General features: G+C 53.4%; 1 protein-coding gene across 3 annotated transcripts in view; it reads right to left on the minus strand.

Moving 5' to 3' along the window:
• The window catches only part of HTT (huntingtin), a 111,716-nt gene that overhangs the window by 70,487 nt on the left and 24,335 nt on the right, over positions 1-16,894 (minus strand). For 2 of the 3 annotated variants that reach the window (XM_053923220.1, XM_053923218.1), the window contains exons 4-12: positions 14,876-14,935; positions 13,976-14,055; positions 12,225-12,363; positions 9,874-10,015; positions 8,962-9,140; positions 7,704-7,908; positions 6,506-6,553; positions 4,177-4,257; positions 2,024-2,385 (exon numbers count right to left, since the gene is read on the minus strand). In XM_053923220.1, the coding sequence (XP_053779195.1) occupies positions 2,024-2,385; positions 4,177-4,257; positions 6,506-6,553; positions 7,704-7,908; positions 8,962-9,140; positions 9,874-10,015; positions 12,225-12,363; positions 13,976-14,055; positions 14,876-14,935 (1,296 nt within the window). The remainder of the gene's footprint in view (positions 1-2,023; positions 2,386-4,176; positions 4,258-6,505; positions 6,554-7,703; positions 7,909-8,961; positions 9,141-9,873; positions 10,016-12,224; positions 12,364-13,975; positions 14,056-14,875; positions 14,936-16,894) is intronic. The other variant, XM_053923219.1, reaches the window with a different exon arrangement.

Here is a 16,894-nt window from a genome sequence, read left to right on the forward strand (position 1 = left end):
GACCTCGCAATCTAACAGGTTATCTCCTGAGGTGCCAGGACTGAACCGGCCAAGTGCCAGACAGTGCTGCACGCAGGCAGCCGTCAACGGGGCCACTGCTCTGTACCGCGAAATCCTCACACCTGCTCGAAACCCTGTGTAGCCGACCTGAAGACCTGAACGGTGAGCCCTCAATATGCCAGCAAACAATAACTGAATTAAACTCATTTTTTAAAAGCAATCCAAATCCTTCTCATTAGACTTTTCAAAATCAAACTACATAATCAAAACCAACCAGAAAAAATTACATCCTTCACTCTTCATCCTCCAGCTTAGTTTACCAAAAACAAAACCTAACCCAGTTAAAAAGAGAGGTCCGCTCCCGTGAGGGACCTGTCCCGAACGCCTTGTGCGGAGCCAGGCAGGGCGGGAAGCGCTCAGCGCACGCAGGAGCCTCACACACAGCAGCTGTCCTTGCTGTGCGGGCCAGAGAGCTGGGGTGGGAAGGGCCATCTGCTCCGGGCCATGTGGCCAAAAGGCAGAGCCCCGATCCTCAACCCCCCGACCCCGCTCTGAGCTGGCTCGTGAGGAAATTTCCTACCTCTTTCAATTTGCTCATTTTTCTTAGTGGTGCTTACAATCGTCTAACTGTGTACTCGCTTGTTGATTGATTACTGGCTTATTATTACCTGCCACACACACAATGCACACATGTAGAATGGGTAAGCAAGCCTGGCCCACCACCTGTGCTTGTAAATAAAGTTTTATTGGAACACGGTCATGCTCATTTGTCTATGGCTCACACTGCACTGACTCAGAGGTCAGAAGTACTCAAATCCATGCTCTATCAAGATGGAATATGTTGAAAATGCTTTTAGGAGAATGAAAAAATGTTAAAGTAATGCACAGTGTTAGTGTTATTAATCACATTGCATTAAGCCCACAGATCTGTTAATAATAAGTTCCTAACAGATTTTTTAAAATAATGATTTTTACCTCTGCCCAACTAGTTCTTTAAAGAATTTAAAATGTAGCCCTGGCCGGAGCGGCTCAGAGAACTGAGTGCCGGCCTGCAAACCAAAGGGTCGCCAGTTCATTCCCAGTCAGGGCACATGCTTGACTTGCAGGCCAGGCCACGTCCCAGTAGGGGGCGTGTGAGAGGCAACCACACATTGAGGTTTCTCTACTCTTTCTCCCTCCTTTCCCTCTCTATAAAAATAAATAAATAAAATCTTAAAAAGCACTGGCTGGTGTGGCTCAGTAGATTGAGCACCGGCCTGAGAACTGAAATGTCACCAGTTCAGCTCCCAGTCAGGGCACGTGCCTGGCTTGCGGGCCAAGTCCCCAGCTGGGGGTATGCGAGAGGCAACCAACCAATGTATCTCGCACACCAACGTTTTGGGTTTTTTTTTTTTTATTTAACTGTTTATTTACCAAGAGCAGCTTTTTCTTAGCTCAAACGTGCATGTTTCACAGTTCAGGAACACAGGCCACTGACAGCATTGCACAGAATCCACCTCAGAGAACTTCTTTGCATTCCGAGGTCACTCTGCACTCTCAGAGACACCAGCCTTCCTCGTCTCCTCAAACCCAGAACCATCATTTCTGCAGAAATCTACATATGCCGTCTCTCATTTTTCAGCAACACCAAACTTAAGAAGGCTGCAGCCCCCAGGGGTACAAGGACAGCTCCAACAAGATGAACTCGCAGACGCCTGGCCAGAAGGCCACGCATCCGAGGTTTTATCAGAGCGCTGGAAGACGTGGTCATTGCATTCTCAACACCAACGTCCTTCCCGATGGAGAAATGGACCCGATGTTTCTTTCTCTCCCGCCTTCTCCCTTCATTCCCTTCTCGCTCAAAATAAATTTAAAAAACCTTAAAAAAAAAAAAAGAATTTAAAATGCTCTCAACCTTGGCAGAGCCCACATCACCCACTGATCTGATTTCTGGTCTCACCGCCCCGCCGTGGGAAGGGCTCAGAAGGGGTCAGCAGGGGCCTCAGGGGAAGACCCCCCTGCCGAGACCAGGGTGCCCACTCACAATCTCAGAGCTGTCCGAAGGGGTCACGGCTGAATCAGGGCCCTCGGTGGAGGTCTGGGAGCTGTCGCTGACAGGGGAGGAGGCCTGCGTCCCGTCATTCAGGTCCATGGCCACGTCGGATGGGACGGTGCTCATCTGGCTGGAACTGTGGCTCAGGATGTCCTCCTCATCCCCGTCGGCAGCAGCGCTCGTCAAGTCGCAGCTGGCCAGGTCCACCGCGTCCGGCTGCAGCGTGTGCTGTGCCCGGGGCTGCTCGGTGATGATGTCATGACCCGTGGAGGCAGCAGCTGAACTGGCAGAGCCAGGAGTGGAGACTCCGGGAGAGGCAGCCAGCTCCCCACAGATCTCACCCTTGACTGAGGCTGAAGACAAAGAGATACTCATTCCTCAAAGGGCCGGGAAACACATTCAACAGCGATGAAATGTTGGCAAAGTACCCTAAAATTCACTGTCACTGTTTTAACTGCAAAACTCCTGAACTGAGGTGAAAATATGAACTAGTATATTTCAAAAGCAAGACAACAGGGCACCCTTCAAACATGACCCAAATTGCTTTCCGTTATGTTACTTACTACCTTTCACCATATGACTCCACTGTTGTAATAAAACAAGGGTCAGCAGCAGGTACTGTCACAGGCTACCAACCTGAACTGTGCCCAGAAGCATCGCCCCTTCGAGGCCTCTGCAGCCTTCGCTCTGGGCCGCACGGCAAGACCTGCCGGTCGCGGGCAGGGGCCCAGAGCCACAACCACGCGTGCCCAGTGGTCACCGTCACTCTGAGGGGGGCTTTCCTTCTTCCCAGACCCTGTGCAAGGCCCTAAGCTGTTCTCAGTCTCCTGGAGCGTAAACCTGCACCACATTTTCCTCAGATGGCTTTTAAATTCCCATTAAAAAAAAACCACTACGTATAAAACCACTACAAAAAGATCTACGAAACCTGTCCAGCAAAAGTCCAGCCATTGTTAACACAACGAGAACGGTTTGCACGACATGCATGTCACCTGGCAGCCAAGGAGAGAGGACTGGAACATGCATGCGTGAACGATGACAACTCACTGTACTAGTCAGTGGGGGTGGTAGACGCCACTGAGTGAGCGTGTGTTGTGTGTGGCCATCGCGTTCAAAATAGCTGAGTGAGTAGAGCGATGAATCGGCATCAAATTTTACGTTAAGCTTGAACACTCCTCCGTGGAAATTATCTGCATGACTCAGGAGGCCACAGCTACGGGCACCTGGTGACTGGCAGCTCCACCAGGACAGAATGCCTGCTTATGTGTCCATCTGGTGCAGAGATTTTTGGTGAACCATCAAATCACTCAGGCAACTCAGCCCTCTACACCCCAGATCTGGTGCCCTGGGACCTGTGGCTTTTCCCAAAACTAAAATCACCTTTGAGAGGGAAGAGATTTCAGACCATCGAAGAGATTCAGGAAGATACAACAGGGCAGCTGATGGCAACTGGGAGAACTGTGTGAGGTCCCAGGTGCCTACTTTGAAGGGACTGAGGCGTCACTGTCCTCTGTACAGTGTTTATTGTAGCTTATATCTTCTTCAATACATGTCTCTATTCTTCACATTTCACAGCTGGACACCTTCCAGACAGACCACGTATGCCAAACTGTTAGCAGGGGTCACCCCTGGAAGCCACTGGGCCAGAGAGCACTTGAGGTTTATTATTATATCTACAATCTTGTTGTTTTAACTTTATTTTCGTAATTAGAAAATCAATTTCTATTGTGTAAAATAAATGAAATAGTCACCATTGTGACTACTCAGATTTTCCCTCCTAAATAAGCTATCCTTTCGAACAGGGTCACACAACCCGCACCACTCTCAACTAACCCAGTCACCAGTACCTTGGGCAATGCTCCTCTGCAGGACGAATGAGCTTGCAGAATTCCGCCTCGTTAAATCACCCACAGACGATTTTGAATCCCACTTCCCCTTCACAGCCCATGCAGTTCACAGTTACCCACCATCCCCCACTCAGAAAGACTTGTGCTCACGAAGTACAGACCTAATTTCAAAACAGCCTAAACCAAGGAAAATAGCAAATATCTAAGGGCAGAAAGCACACACACATTTCAGAGTGAACATTACAAAGAAGCCAGAATTCTCCACCACGAGCAAACGGCTTTCCTCCTGAGAGCTACCTGCGAAGGCTGGGCTGCTACCCTCCGACCTCGACTCGGAGTCGTCCTCCAGGGCCGCTGCTTCACCGAGGAGCTCCTTCCCTAGAACGGTGCAGCGGGACTTCGTTTAAGCTTGCTGAACGGAGGACCAGGGAGACCAAGCGAACGCGCGGTCTACGTGAACACAACCCTAAGCACACCGTATTCACCCTCTTGCACCGTTTACCCTCCCGTGCAGGGCTTTACACCTGGAGAGCGCTGCACCCCGAGGACCCCGAGGTGGAGCGCAGGGCTGCTGAGATCGACAGCCACAGGGAAGAGGCTTACAGCGGTGATACTCAAATGGTGCCGCACAGTGTGTCAGTGACTAGTAAACACTCATTGGCTTGGATTATACTGTTAGTGGTAAATAGTTTGTATTACTTTTTAACCTTAAAATGGTACATTAAGGCTGGAACCAATTCTATTAGCCCTTGGGATGTGCACGTCATAGCTCCAACGGCACCCCAGAATTTATACATGAAACGCTTACACCTAAAGGTCACTGTTGTTATCTTTTAACCTGCGGGACTATAAGGTCAACAGTCAGAACTCAAGCACTGTATAATCTGAGAGGTTAGAATATCTCGTATTTTGAAAAGTTCAAAAACCACATGTTACAGTTTATGGTTCCCAGACTGTATTAATAAGAGAAAAAAGTCTTAACGTGACTGAACTAGACTCATTAAATCGCACGGTTACGTTACGCATACATGTCATTAGTGACAGTGACAACGTAACTTTTGGCAACCTCTAATTTACAGTTTCACCGATCTTCGAAAACCAGATCACAGGTGTGACAGCTTCCAGAAATCCACACTGGTATGACATTAAAGACAAAGTTTAAAAAAAAAAAAAGAAAGAAAGAAAGAAAAAAGGAAACCAAAACTTTAGATGAAACTGACTTAGCTTATCTACTAAATAATAGGGTCCTTCATTCCACAGCAAGCCCTATACCTGGAGGAAGCCAGGAAAATCCCACCCTGTGAGCTCAGGTGTTAATGGAAGCAGTCCGTCCCTGGCATCGGCGGTTTGCACATCTGCCGCCAGGAGGCCCGGCCAAGGGGGGCAGGGCGCCCTCCCCCACCACATCCCACATCCCACAGTAACTCCACTTCCCTTCCTTGTAGAGTGGCAGACTTCAGTTGAGAAAACAAGTTTGAGGGCACAACACAAAAGTTTACAACCACAACTCTAAATGAAAAAGCAAAACAAAACAAAGAACGCCGAAAAAATAAAAAAGAGACGGAGGACATATCCCATGAAGCAGCCAGAAGAAAACAAAGCAAGCCTGTCAGCCACGGGACGCAGCCGTCCTTTCGTCCTCACTGGAAATGGTGGCCCAGAGACAAACACAGCATCAGAGCAACCAGCCACAGGCCCCACAAGCCCCAAACGTGAGCACGAGAGACTAACTCTCCTAGGACCCTCCGGCTCTCAAATAATCGTAGCATCTCCCTCTGCGTGAAGCATCCTTCCCTCTGACGGCGCAGTGACCGCCACTTCCGACCTCTGGGGAATACTCGCGGAACTCGGAGGAGGCCAGGACGTGCCTCCTGTTAAGACCGCGTACGATGCTGCAAATAGTAGGCGCCAGGCCCCCAAGGAAACACTCAGCTGATGGCTCAGAAAAAGACTAGATAGTATGCTGCGTGTCACTTACCCTGCAACTGAAAACAAGAATGTCTTTTTAAGATTTCATAATTAAAACACAACAGAAATTACTTCCTATGGAAATCTAGACAGGAAAAAAATAACTGGTGTTGCCCTAAAAATAATTAATTGTATCACTGTGAACACTCTGGCGTCTATGAAGCCAAATATGGCTTCATAGCAATGATGAGCAGCCCAAACTAACTGAACAGTCCGCAGACGTTACTGCTGGCTGACACTACAGAAAGCTGACTGGGAAGGGAAGTTACCTTTATGAGACACAGCAGGCTCCCCAGTGCCTGCTCTGAGGACGCTGGCCCGGAATGGCTCTGTCCCGTTAGCTTAGCACCATCTGTGGCTGCCTCCCTGCCATGGGACAGGGCAACAGCCACAAAGGAGGCAGGAAGGCCCAAAGGGCTGAACTACACGCCAACTGGCCTGTCACAGGGAGAGTCTCTGACCCTTGCCCGAAAGCATCGCAAATGCGGGACAAAGCAATTGTGAGACACGGCGACTTTCTAGCCGCCGCGCTAGGCCCAGGCGGGTCCAGCAACACACACGCAACCCCTGTGAGCGCGAGGCACAGGCACAGCTGACGGCGTCACGGGGACACAGGAAAATCAGCAGGGCTCCAGACTGTGATTTCTGAAATAATCACCTTTCTGTTTTCTTGAAAGGACAGGGCTGCATGAAGAACCCCCTCCAGCTGTAGATCACAAAAAAAAAAAAAAAAAAAAAAAAAGATATGAAAGTAAGGTAACAAGTGGCTAAAGCTCAGAAGGAATTCAAAAATCTTCAAAGAGCTCGACTCAACTTTAAACCAGAGACCATGCGAACACATTCACATGGGCAGTGCGTAGGCACCATACTGTTGCGCTTGGATTTTGCCGTGAAAATTGCACTACCGCTCACGCACACGGTTCCGAAGGCGTGGCCTACGATGCTGGAAGAGCGCGTAAACTTAAAGGCCAAATCAAAAACATGAGAAATCTCAGGCTATCTCAGCAACTCAGAATCGAACACATTTCCATTAGAAATATGCTCATTTCTGAGCATTCCGACAATTATCTGTAGGGCATGCATTCCACAGAAAAGGGCTCCTAGGCACAGGCACACGACCGTTCTCTGCGCCTGGTGCAGGCGGACCCTTCTGTTAAACAAAGCGGCGGTTACAAGTCAGTCAAAGCTCTGCCGTCTGCAGGTGCTGGGAGTCACGGCCACACCACGCCGTGCCGCACTCCATTGGCTGGAATGGCGAGGCCAAGGAGCGGCGGGAGTTATGGGAGCCTCCTCTCTGCCTGCCTCAGCTCTAGAGGCTGCAGCGCAGGGCTCCCCATCTTTTCCAGCTGCCCTCGGGGCATCTCCACGTCAGACAGGGCCCACCATCTGCACGAAAACAGCCCACGTGTGGCAGCAGTGGGGGTGGTGGGCTCAGGGCCCAGTCCCCAGAGCAGAGTGGGGAGCAGAGATAGGGTTGCTGAGGCGGTGCCAGAGGCGGGAGCAGGAGGGCTTTGCTAAGGTCAGTCAGGGCAGCCAACAGGGACCCAGAGGGCAGAGAAACAACAGTCCCTGGAAGACCTTAAGGTCCCATCTCTGGCAAAGTGACAGAGACCACGGGTCCTGGAAGTCCTCTCCCTAACGTTTCCGCTTCACAACAGATGAAAGGCCACGTGGAGGCGGCCAAGTCAGAGACAGGGTCCCCAGTTTGCACCTCACCTTCCCCACTTCAGTTCTCCCTTTGTAAGGTGCTACGACACCTCACGGAACGTTCGGTGAGGACCTGAGATGTCACGGGCTTGGCCCAGAACTCACCAGCGGGGGCCAGCAGTACTGCGGGCCTCATGCCAAGAACTCACCTATCAGCTCCACAATACTCCCGCTGCGGCTCCGCCCGCCGGGCTCCTGGCTGGGGGCGCCAAGCTGCGCCAGGCCGCCGGGCGTGGTCAGGGCCCGCAGCAGCACCGGGGGCGGGGTCCGGAGAAGCTGCTGCAGGAGCTCCAGCGCCCCGGTCACCACGTTGTGGTCTGGGTGCTGCGCGTAGCGCAGGGTCAGCTCATACACCTGGGGGCGGAGAGCGAGCGCTGCCCTCAGGCTCTCGGAGGTGCAGCAGGTCTCACCTTTTATTCCTGATAGTCTCATGGTGGCAAAATGCGTGCCATAATTTCCGCCCCTAAAACTTTCTCCGTCGCTTCTACCAGGGCCATCAGTAGCTTCCACATGGTTTTCTAAGTTCCCAGTTTCTTTCACTGTGATGTTAATTCCTTAGAAGTGAGAACTGTCCTCAAAAGCAGAGGCTCGTGAGCTCTCTCGTCTAGCAGCCCGGAGCTGGCTGCCGACGGAGAAGGCTCGGTCTGCAGCAGTGACTCAGACGCACGTGAAGCAGGCAAGAACCATGGTCGCCAGTGCCGCTGAGAAACAGCTCCCCGACCTGGTAAAGGGTCAGGTCAAAAGTGACCCGTGCTTTAATGCTCTACCTCGTTATATGGAGATAATGGCTTTATTCCTCTCCCCGTTGTTAGAGACGCCAGATAAAACACAGAGCACCCAGCGAAATCTGAGATTCAAGTAAACAATCAATAATTTCATAGTATGAATATGTGACTTCAGGCAGACATATGCCACAAAATGATTCACAATTTATCTGAGGTTCAAAATTAACCGGCACTCTGCCTCTGCTGCTGAGGCGGGCAGCCTGTCTTTACCGTCGCAAACGGCACACAAGCTGAGGACACGCAGAGCCACACAGAAGGGAATGAAATGAGAAGCCCCAGAGGCAGTGACTTTCAGTCGCTGGGTCCAGACCTTCTGGAGGGACCCTCCGTCACTGTAGGTCACAGCTCTGCACACAGCAGACCACAGGCAGCCTGGCCCGCCTCCCGGCTCTGCAAGTCAAGTGGCTCATGCGCCGCTCTGGTCGCCTTGTGAAATTTACCTTTCTTTCTCCCGGGTGTGACTGCAAGTCACGGCTAGGGGTCATGACCTGGGCCCTGAGCCAGGTGGCCTGGCTCCAGAGTCCACACTCTTAACCCGTCCTGCGGCTCCCCGCCCCGAGGACCTGCCTCTCCGCATGGCAGTCATTTCCGTACCCACACTCCAGTGAACCCGGGCCCCTACCTGCACCAGCTGCTCTGCTGAGGGGGACACCTCCGTCTCTCTCCGTGTGACCCCGAAGCTGCCCTTCAGGCTGGTGTCCTGGACCTGCTGCTGCAGCAAGGGCACCAAGCACCTCAGCGCAAGCAGCACCCCCAGGACCAGGAGGGGCGGGTGCTCGTCTGCAACAGGAGCCAGCAGACCTGGAAGGCAGCACAGGGCTCCTCAGACAGGTTCGCTGTCGGGCACGTGGGGACTCAGTCTGGGAAGGAGGGGAGGCCACGGGAGCGCCCGGCCCCGAGGCTGGCAGTGGGGGACAGAGGCGGCACAGGCACCACTGTGAAGAAACACAAGTGCACTGCAGCGCCAGCCAGGACGCGGGAGCAAAAAGGGCAGCCCTCCCCCCCCCCCCCCCGGCCCAGCAAGGCCCTGGTGATGAGCTCTGCTGCACCGGGAAGTGAGGCAGCCACTCAAGACAAATGACCGCGCACCGCCTGCAGCATGCGCCGGTGCTGACTCCCACAGCCACCCCACAAATGGGGGACACACTCAGCAGACCTGTGCTGCGAACAGACCCGAGGGGCCCTGGGCTCAGCTTCAGCCCTCGGGGACTCTCTGCACTCAGAGCCACCTCGGCCAGCTGCGCGGTCGGGCTGCGCAGAAGGCCAGGCCCAGGAGGCGTGTGGGGCGGCACACTGGCCCGCACCCCCTGCCCCGCTGGCTGTCCTTGGACACGGCTGCGTCCACACTTCTGCCAAGAGAAGGAGCAGCCTTTCCAAACCCTCACACGGACCCCACATGGGCTCGAGGCAGCCCCGACCTAGCTCCCATTTCCCAGCCAGCCAGTGCCCAGGGGTCTGGTCCGCAGGCTGAGGACTGCCTGATTGCAGAGGTCGCCTCCACACTGGGGAAAATCACCTCACGCCTGCGCCTTACCTAACAGCACATTGAGCAGCCAGCTGTAGAAGTACTGCGTCCTCCTGGAGTGCTGGCAGATGCTCACTGCGGAGCTGGCCGCCGTCCGCCGAACAGTTGGGGAGCTGGACTTCAGGTTCGCTAGGAAAGCCTTCAACAGAACCTGCAGGAGCAAGAGCCCGCACGGCTGGTGGAGGGAGCTCCAAGGAAGCCTGCCATGCATTTCATGAAACTCGACTTGCTCCAAGTCCTTGAAGAGCATAAATCGTCAACAGCTCCAGGCTTGCTTGAGCCAAATGAATGCACCCAAATTTGGGATATTCCAGAGCAGTTTGCAAACATGTAGTCTATTTACTGCCTTATCAAGTCCAAGGAGGGACATGAAAGTGGAAACCTTAGCTCTGGAAAAGCTGTACCCACAGTATTTGGGGACAGGGTCAGAAAATGCCACAATGTAACATAAATGCAGTTAAAAAAAAGCCCGACAAATAATGAAGTCGAAGCGAAAAGAGCACGAGCCACCTACAGCAACGCGCGGCCTCAAAGACAGCTTGTCCACGTGCAGCCTCAGTGACGGCCACCAAGGGGCGTCCTGGGTCTAGAGAACGCACAGCCTAACCGAGCCGTGACAGGATGCCACTCGCACAGCTCCAAGAACACAGGGAGGAGACTTTGTCACTGGACCTTCAGAGTAACCAGAGGAGGTGCTGAAGTGCTAACCGTGGCCACTGACACCTTAACAAACAGCCGAAGAGCAAAGGGGTGGCCACCAGGCTGCATGCGTTTCCTGTTGACGCTGCCTCAGAACACCCACTTCCCATGGCCCTAAGCGACGCTCTGAACGAGAGGTTGTCCCAGGTGCTGTCGGTGAGCGCTGAGCACTGCTGACTGGGTTGGGGGTGCCATCGGGGCCCTGCCACGGGAGGTATGACTCCAGGCAAACGAGCCGCAGACAGACAGACTGGTGCCTGACTTCTGCACAGGTTTCTCCACACGGGGGTTGGCACCCCTGGCTCTCAGAGGTGTGTCAATTCCCAGTGAGCCTACAGATCAGACCCTGGGGCCAGAGGGGCGAAGGAGCCACACCTGGCCACAGGAGGCCCCAGCGCCTCCCCAGAGACACCACCTCGTCAACTTATCTCTGACCAACTTTTTCAGCTCCAAGAAAAAAATGTCAGCACCTCAAAGAGCCCCTTTGAGAGAAAACACACACGAGCACATCGCTAGAACAGCACATTAAGACATGAGCACAGGGAAGGTCAGCATTATTACAAAGGGGCAGCCCACCGTGAACCTAAGCGGTTTGGAAGAGCTAATACAACTGAATCCAGGAGCTTGGGGGCCTTCTCAGATCCGAAGCCCCCAGTGCCCAGAGCACCTCGGAGAGGCGGCAACAGGGGCATGGAGACCTAAGAAGGTCGTGACCCTGGAAGGAGAGAGACGGGCATCCAGGCACTGGGCGTCCAACAGGAGAGCAGCAAAAGGCACTCCCAGGGTGATGGCCAGGAAAAGCCCTGGGCTGAGACTGTGTGCCGCAGCCTGACCAGACTCCAGCATGTCGCCAGAGAAGTCTGGCAGGTGATTCCAGTTGGCGCAACGACCCAGTAAAGTGTTTGCCCTGTGGGACCACTGGGGTGCACTTTCCCAAGCCACTGAAAGGAGTGAGAAGACAGCAATGGCCAAAGAGCAGCAAGCAAACGAGAAAGAGACGTTAACTGCAGGCACACCGGAGAGCTGTGCAGAGCAGTGTAACCGTGGGACAGAGCACAAAGGGCGGCAACTATTTACGAAGGTGCAACATGGCGCACACTGACGCAGCCACAGGACGAGACGGAGCTAGACTCCTCTCCCCCACAGCAAAACGCCCAGAGCAGCCGCGCAGGCACGCTGTTTGGAAATACAGGGACACTAACACAGGACTAAGCCACAGAAGCAGGAGGGTGAGAACCTGTCATCCTGGGACCTGTGACAGGGCCATGACTCCCAGACATTACAAACGGGCAACAAAGCAGGTGTGGAGGCAGCTAGCCGGAGCGCAGAATGAACAGGAGGACGAGGGGACCCTGACAGCTGCGGGGCCCTCCGCACCCCCCACCTCCCCGCAACCAGCGTGACCAGACCAGCATGAGAGCCAACCCTGTGCACCACAACCCAGTCTGCTCGGGAACAGCGCCCTCTGAATTTCTGTGGATGCACCACCCCTGTTCGGCTCTGCACCCACAGTAAGAGAGCAGGAGAGGAAAGACGCTCCTAACCGGAGCTGGAAGCACAGCAGAGCTCAAGAACCGCCCTCGAATTGCCAGCCGCCTGTCTGAAAGCCCAACTCCCACCACACTTGCTCCCGGGTTTGGGGCTTGAGGTGCCAAGCATACCTTAATTTCATTGTCATTTGCAAAATTGCCAAATGAAGCCATAATTTTGGGTATAGCAGCAGCCAAGGTCTCCTGAACAGATTCCTCAGGTCTCTTGCTTGTTCGAGTCAGGCAAGGCAGGAGGTTCACCAAGTAAGGCCTGCAGAGGTGAGGGAACATCGATTATTCTACCAGGTCCGTTCAGTGAGGCAGCAGCAGTGTGTCTGGAGCCACCCAGAGAAGAGCCCGCTTGTAAGTGGGAAGGGAGCAGATCCCCACTGGAGGGGCCAGAGGGCGGGCTGCACAGGAAGCTCAGACATGGGAGACGATCCCCGTCACTTCTCCTACGACCGGAGACTCTCCAAAGCTCACTTGAAAGTTATTTACAGTAAATTATAATAATTATTAAAACAATAATATTTTAAATTAGAAAATAAGAGAGAATATAAGAAAATACCATTTCAAAAATAAAAGTTAAGAAATGGCACTCAGGTTTTCTTGGAAAAGAAGCATTACAAAAAGCATTTCTAACTTTTCCAGCTAAGTAACTCCAGAGAGGAAGGCCCATCCTGCAGAAAGGGCGGGGGTGGGGGTGCAGGGCTACGGGCCTGAGGAGCCAGGACCTCCGAAACCCCCTGCCAACGTGGAGAGCACAGCGGCGCCCTCCAGTGCCAGACAGGCCGCCGCCCGCAGGCCTGCACCCAGGACTACATGAGGGGGGCGAGGCTCCCCTTTCTAAGGAGACAGGTTTTTTGCATACACCCAAGGGAGAAAAAACAGCCACCAAGAGGAAGAGAAACCTGACTTTTTGAAGACGTAAAATCAGACCAATGAGTCCACAGAGAGTATGTTAGGTGTGGGGGCCCCTGGGAGCCTGGGTTTCATCTGAACAGCTCCAACAAGTGAACCCCGAGTTCCAAGGAGGACACCGTGACCCCGCCCTGTTTCCTGAAGGCCCCTTTGGTTGCTATGTGAAGAACTGGGGATGTGCGGCTTTACAAACATAACAAATGGCTCAAAATGAGAATAGGAAAAACAGAAGGTTAAGCGAAGAGAAATGTTCTCAGTGACCTGTAGCTCTGCAGCCACATTATAAAATTCGCAGTAAGCTCCAATGCGCTGGCACAGACCACTGTTTCATACTCGCAGTGAGGGTCTGGGCCACGCCACCAGCTCCTCGGGGGCACAGCCAAGGGCCTGTGGACGTGTTGCCAGCTAGGAGGGTGGAGTTGAAAACTGTGGTCCCTCTTTAGTTTTCACCCCATTAAGACAGAAGCATCTCAATTAGTGGAACATGAGTCAGTCTCACGTCCACACTGTTAGCCCATGCCAGAAAGGAAGGCGCCTAATTCCCACAGCGAGCGGCAGTGAGGGCGGGACCAGCCTCCACCTGACAGGTGTCTTTTCCGCAGCCACCGAGTACAGACCCTGCCCTCAGTGCCGGGCTGCAGCAGAGGACAGATGGGGGGCCCTGCTGTCTCCGACGCATCCCGGGGGACAGGGACGGGAGGGTGGAAAGTGAGAAGGCAGGCTGACAGAGTGGGCGAGAGCATTCCTGAAAGCAGGAAGTGCTGGGCAGGAACAACAAGTAGGGCGTTGACTAGAATCTGGAGGGACAGAGGTGGGCAAGTTTAGGCAGAGCACTCAGGAGAGACCTCTGAGGACGTGACATTTGAGCTGAGACGGAAAGAATCCATAGGAGCTGGCCCTCCACCCAAATAATAATAATTAGTAATAATAATAGTAATAACCACCCAGAGGGCACAACATACCTGCATTTCTGAGGCCGAACCAGGTGGGCCAGCTCAGCGAACCTCCACAGGGCAGCGCGCAGGCTCCGAGGAGCGCCGTTCTGAGTGGGTTGAATGAGCGGTGTCACATTTGAAAGTCACGGACACTCTGGCCAAGGGGCCCAGCTGCTTAGAGCGTTATCCCGATAAACCGAGGCTGTGAGTTTGACCCCAGTCAGGGGAACACGCGAAAAGCAGCCCGTGATGCATGAGCATAACAGCAAACCGGTGCTCCTCTCTCGTCCGCCCTGGCTCCCTCCCTCCCTCCCTCCCTCTCTCAGAAAAATAAATCCATGGGTTAAAAAGGAATTTAAAAAATAAATAAAAGTCACAGACACTCGTACCAAGAGGACTTCATATAAACAAAAGCATTTTCTTCAATGTTAAATTCTATTTTTAGAGAAAAGGCCACTTAAATGTTTAACTGCTTTAGAAATTTTATGGTTTAGTGAGCTGAATTATAAAGAAATAAAAATAAGTTACCATTTTAAATTTCCATGTCATCTAATATGGAAGGAAAGTAATGTTTTGCCCTGGCTGGTGTGGCTCAGTGGACTGAGCACCAACCTGTGAACCAAGGGGTCGCTGGTTCGATTCCCAGCCAGAGCACATCCCTGGCTGCAGGCTGGGTCCCCAGTAGGAGTGCACAGGGGGCAGCCACACACTGATGTTTCTCTCCCTGTCTCCCTCCCCTCCCTCTAAAAATAAATAATAAAATCTTTTTTAAAAAGTGAAGTTTTGAAGAAAAGTAAAACAATCTACCTTACCAAACAGCTTTTCCTTCCAACATTTTTACTTATTAAATATAAGATAAAATTTCACAAAACTAATTAATACGGTGAAACAGGACCATTGTTTTACAATAACAAAATAAACACCTACCTTTTTAATTTCTTTGTAGAGTTCCAACTGTAGCCTGGGAAGACTGGAATCCATCAAAGCCTTCAAACAAAACACAAGAGACGTGTACCGGGAGACAGGCCGTTAGCAGCTCTACAGGAAGCTAAAAAGCAATTAAGTTTCCATCTTGGGGCAGAGAAGGTTTAACAGCAACTGAACTAAGAACCTATTTGTTAAAGAAAAAATAATATATATGCAGGAAATTATTGGATGAACTGGATTCAGGTGCTTCACTTGAATAAAAATGGAAAAGAAAGAATTTAACTTTTATTATAATCAAACACTACATAATATCAAACTTAAATGGCAGGTGGTTCAAATTCATCCTAAAGCTCCCATCTGACCACCTCAGCCAAGAGCGGAGACCGCCCTGGAAGGCCTCTCTGCCGACACGTGGCACACATGGCGGCACGCCTTCAAGGTCAAAGCAGATGTGACCCCGATGTGACCCCGCATCCTTTCTGAAGGCCTGGTCCTCCCTTGATGCCCAGACGCCCCCAGCCTCAGGGCCCCAGGGACTCCCGGGCTCCAAGCCCCGCGCTCCCTTCCCTGGCCCACCAGCCGTCCGCAGATTCCCAACCCAGGGCCTTTCTCCACTCGAAGGCAGGCTGCCATCATCACCGGGTTTCCTGCCCAACTCCTCTGAACATGCTGACAATCTCTGACAGCTGCTCATTCTCCTCCGAATCTTCGAAGTACAACACCTGAACTGGCCTCAGCACCCCCATGGAGGCTCCCCAGCACCCCTAGGCGCTGGGTGCCACAGTGGTTAAGAAGACCTCAAGTCTCCTGGCTCACTTGGCAGCCCCTGGACAGGAGCCCTGAGCCTCCTGACTGCCACCCGAGCCACCTGCCTCTCCCGGACCCGGGGGCACACAGCCTGCAGTAAGTGTCTCTGTCTGGCATGCCACCACACACAGCCTGGGGGTGGCGGGGCAGAGCGCACTGTCAGGCTGTCCTGGGTCCCCAGAGCCCTTCCCTACAGAAATGAAGAGCAAAATGTGCCCCGGTGCCTGGGCCCTGCAAAGTCTGGGCCTCATGCTAATCACGCGCCTGTCCTCACTGGAAGACAAGAGTCCAGGACTGACTCCTGCGTGTCCATCCCTAACACCAGGCCTAGGGCCGTCCACATGCTCCCAAGCCTGTCCCTCCTTTGTCACAGGGAGAGCAAGCCTGGCCAGACCCAGACCCCGCTGCCGGCCTGGGCCCCTGTGGGTAAGCAGCAGGTGGGGAAGCCAGCCGGAATGCAGCCCAGCACCGCTGTGCCTGGCATTAGGCAGACAGGAGCAGCTGGGGGCGACTGGCCTCGGCTCACAATCTGGGTCATTACATGAGGTGCTAGAATCTCTGGGAGGCCAAATACAGAAAAAGGAGTTTTGGGAATGGAGCAGGGCAAGGGCTAGGAAGGGAACCTAGAACCACAGCCACAGGCCCCGCACACACCCCAGGCTGTTCTGTCCCCAGCTCTCGGAAGCAGGTCTCTGAAGAAAACAGACTTCAAATGGAAAGAAGCTGCTGTGTGAAGTGACCAGCAGCAGAGGGCTCGGGGTCATACTGCCCTCTCTGCCCTCCGGCCATGGCGCCCACTTCAGGTTTCCTCATTCCAAGGCTCCAAGTTCAGGAACGGAAATAGAAGCAGCCCAGCTGGACCTGCCAGTAGGGTCCTGACGCAACAGGGGCGGCCGGGCCGGGAAGAAGAAAGAGGACCTGCGCAGGCCGTCCGCACACACGTGCCGGGCCTGTGCCCGTGCGAGTGTCGCCAACGCACCCCAGGCACGGAGGGCGGGGTTAAATGGCCACTAGCCACTGGTCACTGCACCGTGTGGGAGGCGGGACGCAAGCCAAAGTGTGGAAGCAGGCGCAGGGGGCCAGGCAACCACGTGGAGGTGCAGGAGGGCCTCCCTGAGGCTGCTCCGACCCAGGAGCACGAGCCCTGTGGCTGCAGAGAGGCCAGCCTGCATCCTGAGCACGGAAGGCACGGCCAGCCGAGAAACGGGGGCT

This window comes from Desmodus rotundus, chromosome 4 (genome assembly GCF_022682495.2).
Source record: "Desmodus rotundus isolate HL8 chromosome 4, HLdesRot8A.1, whole genome shotgun sequence".
In the NCBI taxonomy this organism is placed as follows: domain Eukaryota; kingdom Metazoa; phylum Chordata; class Mammalia; order Chiroptera; family Phyllostomidae; genus Desmodus; species Desmodus rotundus.